General features: G+C 38.1%; 1 protein-coding gene across 1 annotated transcript; it reads right to left on the bottom strand.

Moving 5' to 3' along the window:
• Positions 1-3,380: 3,380 nt before the first annotated feature.
• Positions 3,381-5,140, bottom strand: LOC127963897 (forkhead box protein E4-like). The gene has a single exon (XM_052563988.1). It carries the CDS (start codon positions 4,959-4,961, stop codon positions 3,693-3,695), a length of 1,269 nt encoding a protein of 422 aa, XP_052419948.1. The 5' UTR covers positions 4,962-5,140; the 3' UTR covers positions 3,381-3,692.
• Positions 5,141-7,024: the final 1,884 nt, after the last annotated feature.

The following is a 7,024-nucleotide window of genomic DNA, read 5'->3' as shown; positions in this document are numbered from 1 at the left end:
ACTATTTATCCAGGCACCATAGTCACGTGATCAGCATGTCAGTAACCAGGAACTACGGGAAGTTTAGAGCCGAGAAAAGCGGCAGAGGAGAGACAACAGCAAGTAGCCTACGTGTTATCAACTCGCGTTATCATGTGTATTTAACAGACATTCGCGACCAATGCAGAAATAATAGGCTACTGATAAAATAAAATAAAAATCCGTTTTGGTTATATGATTTTTTTAAATCCCGCACAAATTAATTTTAATAAAGCTGAGGATTTTTCAAAGATATAATAAACTGGCAACGCATAAATCAAATAACATCACACCTTACTACACTAAATTATTATTATTATTTTTAATGTTGCTTAAAATAAACAGTAGCCTATAATAACAAATATATTAATAATATTCGAAATAAATAATGATTTGATACTTTAGTAATAAGTCAATGATACAGAAAATAAACAAAAGACAGAAAAATAGAAAAGCAATGGCATATTTGTATTTATTAATTTATTTATGCATCAAATCGCCAGATGGATATTTTATGCCATTGGCTATAGAAGCACAAATAAATTGATTAAAACCTACCGAATAAATAGAATAAAACAGTTTTCTTTAACAGGATTCAACGAATCGATATTTCCTAAATAAACGGACACATCAAGTAATAGGTGACATGAGACTGAAAACAGAAACATTTTAGGGCCACAAGGCAACATTGATTGATTACAAAATTGCACAGCACGATTGCTGACAAATTATTTTAATATTATTCAGGCTTTGTCAAAATTAATCCACAGTTTAGCACAATACAGTTAACTGCAAGTATTTAAATATTTCAGGATATTTGTAAATATCCTTGTATTTGCATGAACAGCATAAATCAATTGGCTAAGTTATTCAAGAACTCGGCAGGTGCATGGACAGTTTTAATAAAAATCGATTTATTTGGCATGAAAATAACCTTAAATTGTAATATATTCTTACAAAAACCAGGGTGAAACCAAATGTACGTTTAGTACAAAATTTCATGCGTTCGAGTTATAAGAAGGTTACTTTTTTTGTGCTGTTATTCACCTCGTTTTTCTCAGTCAGGAATTCCAAACACATCCGTTTATTGATATGTAAATATTCTCCTAACGTATATAAAAGCACATTAAACACTGCAACCTGTTTGAATTAGTCTTTGCTTATGAGTCGATAACAATATGCGCCACAAAACGTGCTGGGCATCGAATTCGTTTTTCTTTATGCTCATTATTCATATACAAACCCTGAGACCAGTCTGTGCTTCAGATTAAACTATGTTCCACAGCATACGCCAAATTTCACGCTCAGCATGCTTTGCGACCATATTTTCTCTTTTATTCCGTTTCCCATAATAATTTATATTCCATTAAGCTAAATATGCCTCTTTTCTGTTATTAGAAATTAAAGTCCACATAAAAACATGCATTTCGGTATTTAAAAAAAATTTAGTTTAATATTTTACTATAGTTTAGTCTGTAGTCTTAATAACTTAAAAGTAATTAATTGCTAAACATTTCAGATAAAAAATAAAATATAAGTGTCGCTATAAGTTCGTGAACTGCTTGTTGGAAACGATGGCATTGACAGAGCAATCTGTGCACTTAGCCTACACAACAGCTGCCCATGGGAGCCCAAACTCAGAGGTCAATTTAGCACCTTATGCAATTCTTCTGTCTCATTAAATAAAATATTTGATTTATAAATTCAATAGTTCAAAACATCTTCTCCAATTTGTATCCTAATATTACTTTTTTCCATGCCTTATGAAATTTAGTCTCTATCTTAATATACAGCGCTGGAGTAGGCCTGAATAAATTTAAAAAACACTATTTTCTGTCTGCTCAACAGACAAAAAAAAAAAAAAAAAAAAAAAAAACATCGCGCACGTCCAGGTCCCCTGCACAACATAAATGTCACCGTGCAAACCACAGGCGACTGTCTGAAAAAGAACCAGATAATCACCGTTGCGTTTTGGCCTAAACTGACAAATAGGCTTCCCCTTCCTTTTTTCATTCTATCCGCTTTTAAGTGGGCTCACCAGTTGATGTGTTGATGGCTGACACGGAATAAAAGGGCTCTATACAGTGCACTGTAACTCTGTAACATTTTTAACCAAATTGCTGCCACCTAGCGGTTCTACGGTGCATCCCGCACAAAATAGAATACAAGCTCGCTTCAACCAAATCAAACAAAAATAACAATGCAGGCCATTTTTCTTATTAGGCGAAAACTAGTATTGTGGCTCTTAAAACCTAACCTATTATTCATAAATAAAATGTCGTGGTAATTAAATGGACCTTGTGCTGCAAAAGCAAAACGTAGGAGGACCACAACGACATGGGCTGGGTTCCTCGATAACTAATCATGTTCTTCATTCAGTGAAGTCACTCTTTTTCTTTTTTACATCGTTTTCTCAAACCAGTAGCATATATAGGCCTATTGTATATCAATAACGAAATGAAGTGATTCGTTAGTCTTTTAAGAGTTTATGTTAGTCTTTTAAGAGTTTATTAAACTAACACCAAAGGGTTTGTCTCTCCAGAACTTAAAATGACCTATAAGCATGCAAATTAATATTGCTTACGGGATAAGAATAAGCAAAACATTCTGAATTTAAAAAGGGGGAAAATAAAATAAAAAAACAGATGCTTAATAAATAAAATAAGTAATGTTTAAAAATAAGTGCATTTAATGGCACTGCACTTGACGTGGATCATAAGGGACGCGGTTACATTTAGCCTATTATGCTCCTTTGAAAACTTAGGTTATAGACCTACACACAACTGAAAACGTTTAAAACAGAGTTATAGAACAGACTACAAAAAATAGAAAGACTGTGGATTATAAAATAAAGACTGTGGCGTAAAAACGCTATTTTTAACAAAACATTTTATTCTCGGGAAATATATATTTTTAAAACTTGTGATTACGTGCTTCATAGACAACAATGTGTTTGGACTAGCGTTCTTAGGATATTAAACCCAGTCATGGCCTAAACCTGGTGGTGCCTGACATCTAGTGGATGTTTTGCAAAATGCTCCAACTCTTGGTTTTTTTTTTTGCACATAGTCCAATAACTAGTCGATGTCGCCCCCTCACCAGCAGAATAAGTGGACGATTACATAATTTGTGATTGAAGTTAAAATATATAGGCAAGTGCATAAATATTTTGTTAAGATGATAGGCTATTTTATAGGCGTAGCCTAAGTGATTTCTTCTCTAGAGAAGACCCACAGACTATATCATTTGACTGAACTATTTAAGAAAATGTATTTTTTTAAAAGTTTAATAACAATAGTCGATAAACAGAAACACTATGTCGAATGTTAAATAACTTGGATTCAAGTAAAAAGATGAGATGCGTAGGCTATTTGTGTTACTGTTATTATGTGTGATTATTGAATCAAATTGTTCTGAACGACAGTTAAAAAAGAGAACAGACGGAAAAATATTACACAAACACAGTTTATTAAAATATTTACATTGTTCAGGGGGTTGAATGCTCTCTGATATAAAGTCAAATATTTCAGACCTCATATCAATAACAGTATTGCAAATAATTGTATACAACACAAATAACTTGTTAATTCTCTCACACGGTACACAACTTTTGTTACATAGTCAAGAAGAACTCAATCTCGATGCAGTGGATCACGCTGTCATTGCAGGAGTTTTTACATGTATCGCTCCAGTCCCGAGGCAAAATTGGCTTGTCTCATATATGAATTATTGTAGGAGTTCATTGTTGGTCCGGAGAGACCTAAAAGAGGTTCGCTGTGATCTGCGCACGACCCAGAACGCACAGGGGGCAGCGAAATCCTGTTTCCCGAACAGTACACCTGTGAGCCTCCCGGTGAGAAGCTGGACTGCGTGACCCCGGACAGGTGAGGAGGCGAAGCCGACGAGGGGTACGTGTAGTTGGTTGTCATGTTTGAAGCAAGAGGTCCCGTGTTCCTGTTCAGCATGTTGCTCGTTTGATTTATCGATTGTGTCTGAAAGCAGGTTGTGTCAGAGGTGGATACGGAACAGCAGGAGGTCATGGCACCCAAGTCTCCAGCACTCAGGCCAAGAGACTGCGGGTTGAGATCTCCTCCACTCTGCATCACTGTCTGCTGGCTAATAATGTTATCGATGCTGAACATCCTGGTCTGGCCCTGTGTGACCCCGGCCGAGGCCTGATAGTGATGCAGCATCCCCGGGTGCGGGGAACCAGCCAACTGAGTCCCGTAGCCAGACGTTACACCCGGGTACAAGGTGTTGGGGTACGCTTGTCTACCCATAGGTGTGGGCGTAAAAGCGCTCGAGTTTTGCATGTACCCAGGATATGTGCTAACATCAGTCCGCTTGAAGCGCTTCCTCCGGCGCAAGAAACTCCCGTTGTCGAACATGTCCTCAGCGGCGGGGTCAAGCGTCCAGTAGTTTCCTTTACCGGGCCTACCGGGCTCCCGCGGGATCTTCACAAAACAGTCGTTGAGGGTGAGGTTATGCCGTATGGAATTTTGCCACTTCTTGGAATTCTCGCGGTAAAAGGGAAAGCGTTCCATGATGAACTTATAGATGCCGCCTAGAGTGAGTTTTCTCTCAGGTGAATTGGCGATAGCCATTGCTATCAGTGCGATGTAACTGTAGGGAGGTTTACCTCGCTGCACTGGCCTTTTCCTCCGCCGGCTGCCAGTGGCGGGCAGATGTTCTTCTGTTTGACCCAATGAAACGCCTTCCTCTCTGTCTGTATTTGGACTGCTGCCCTGAGGCTCGGCTTTGATCAAAACGCCGTCCTTGGTTCGGGCTTGGTGGTTCAATGCTGGTGGATGAAGAGGAATCGGGGAGTCCAGGCTCACGTTGGGAGACACCACCACTGGACTGGCCGCCTCGGCTGGCGAGTGCTGGGATTCTGCCGTCATGTTGCACATGCCCGTGAAGTATGAAAAACTTGCAAGATTCATAAAAATTGTCTTTTAAACTTTTAGGATTGGCAGAATTGAAAAAATGACTTCAATTTACCCACGAAACAGGGCATAAAAATATTGACAACAATAAAATAAGCGTGCGCTCAGCTGTAAATTAGAGAGGTGTTTGTCTAACCAGGTGAGTGAGTCGGGGGGAGTTTTATAGAGCGGGCGGAGTGACGACACGGGCCGCCTCGTGACGATCGATTGGGTGACAGTTCTTCCCTCACTAACAAAGAATGCGAGGTCAGATAATCAACCTTAAATGCATTTTGAACGGATGGATTTGTATATTTTACAACCTGTTATTTAAAGACATATCTGATTAACCTGACTAAACACCTTAATTCAAGAATAAATCACACAAAAAAAAAAAAATAAATATATATATATATATATATATATATATATATATATATATATATATATATATATATATAGTTAAACACGGGGAAAAGTTTTAAATATCTAACCTAGCTTTTTCATATTTCAGTATGAGCTGTCATTAAGAGTTCATGCTTCTGTCCTTCAATTAAAACAAAAAGGAAACAAAAGGCTATACTTGTGACCTTATATGGAAAATAAATTGTGAGATATCAGATAAGGCAAAGTAGCTTACATAATAGCTTCCACTCACTTGGGGGTCAGTCAGTGCAGCACTGAGCAACAGGATTAGGAAGGAAAGGTTGGAGAGGTTAAATGCCTACTAAATATTGTAAGCTGAACAGTTTCAAAAAGTATGGCTTTCTTCACATCACAAAGATCTGGAACATTATGAATGTGAATACTCAGTTTGTTCACTATAAAAAAAAAAAAAAAAACACCATTAAGATATATATTTTTTGTTTTTAATCTCTGCATAAATCCCTTTAAACTGTAACAATTTCTGCCAGTATACTATTATCAATTAAATATAAAGTTGTCACAAAGTGCAATAAACTTTTCTGTGTAGATTTTCACTTTTGCATCACTTTTGAGGCTAATGTTTTACAGTGCAAAAAAAAAAAAAAAGTCACAGACCGCTCACTGCAAGTTCTATCTTTGATCTCTCTCTCTCTCTCTCATAGTTTGCCCAGGGTTCACTGTGTATCCAGGACAGAAACAACACACAGAAAGGCTGTAACAGACTTCCCAAACTACCTCTCAATCCACCAATTGAAAAATAAAAACAGGCCTTTAAAAACAGCAATTTAGCTATGAAAGCTTTACAGAATGTTAAAATAAATACTGCTGGTTTAATTTGTATTCTCCAGATTAAGACTATAGAAGGATGGGTGTTAATACAGCATCATTGCACCCAACATCAACTTCTCGCCCCGGATTTTACTGATTGAATTACAGCAAGACAATAATAGTGTGCACATAGAATTCTCATCAGCTTTAAAAGAATAGTTAAAGCTATCAGGGAATTACTAGGGCTTTGCTTTTCAACACAAGGGATCTATAGTAAGGTCAGGAGGTAAAATGTCTCTCATGCCTAAAACTCAAAGTAAGTTTTCTAAACAAACAATCCATAAACAATTAAAAACATCTAAGTGCATAAATATTTGGGTAGGAGCGAGCAAATAAAATAAAGATTTGATATGAACGAGAGGGAGAAACTGGACAGACAATATTCAGCTCTGACTGAGAAGAAAGATATGGCAGTATGAATAAGACCAGAGTCATAAGCAATAACAGCATTCACTCCTGCCCAAAGCACAAAGCATGCGGCGGCCCCAGCCCAAGCCCCTCCCTGCGCCCAGACGCGCTAAGCCCAGCTAGCCGAACAGAGCGGCTGGCTAACAGCTTCAGACAGGCGTGGGATCAGGGCTGTATCCAAGCAGGATCTGCCCCTAGTGCTGCCAGGTCAGGCAGACAAACAAGGGCTACAGCCAGGAAACAACCCCTCCTCCCCCACACCCTCATCCAGCAGCCCCAGGGCCTACCATCTCACCGTAATCCCCGTAATTTTACTCTCTTATCACACACACACCAGAGATGCACATATCAGCCAACTCTTGAAAAAGCACTGTAATAAATTCTTAATGGTTTGTAATACTTATGTGTCTGCATGAACA

Source organism: Carassius gibelio, chromosome B8 (genome assembly GCF_023724105.1).
Source record: "Carassius gibelio isolate Cgi1373 ecotype wild population from Czech Republic chromosome B8, carGib1.2-hapl.c, whole genome shotgun sequence".
NCBI lineage: Eukaryota > Metazoa > Chordata > Actinopteri > Cypriniformes > Cyprinidae > Carassius > Carassius gibelio.
This window is presented reverse-complemented; position numbering and strand designations above follow the sequence as displayed.

Coding starts and splice junctions, on each gene's coding strand:
- LOC127963897 (XM_052563988.1), bottom strand. CDS start 4,961: ATGAATCTTGCAAGTTTTTCATACTTCACGGGCATGTGCAACATGACG.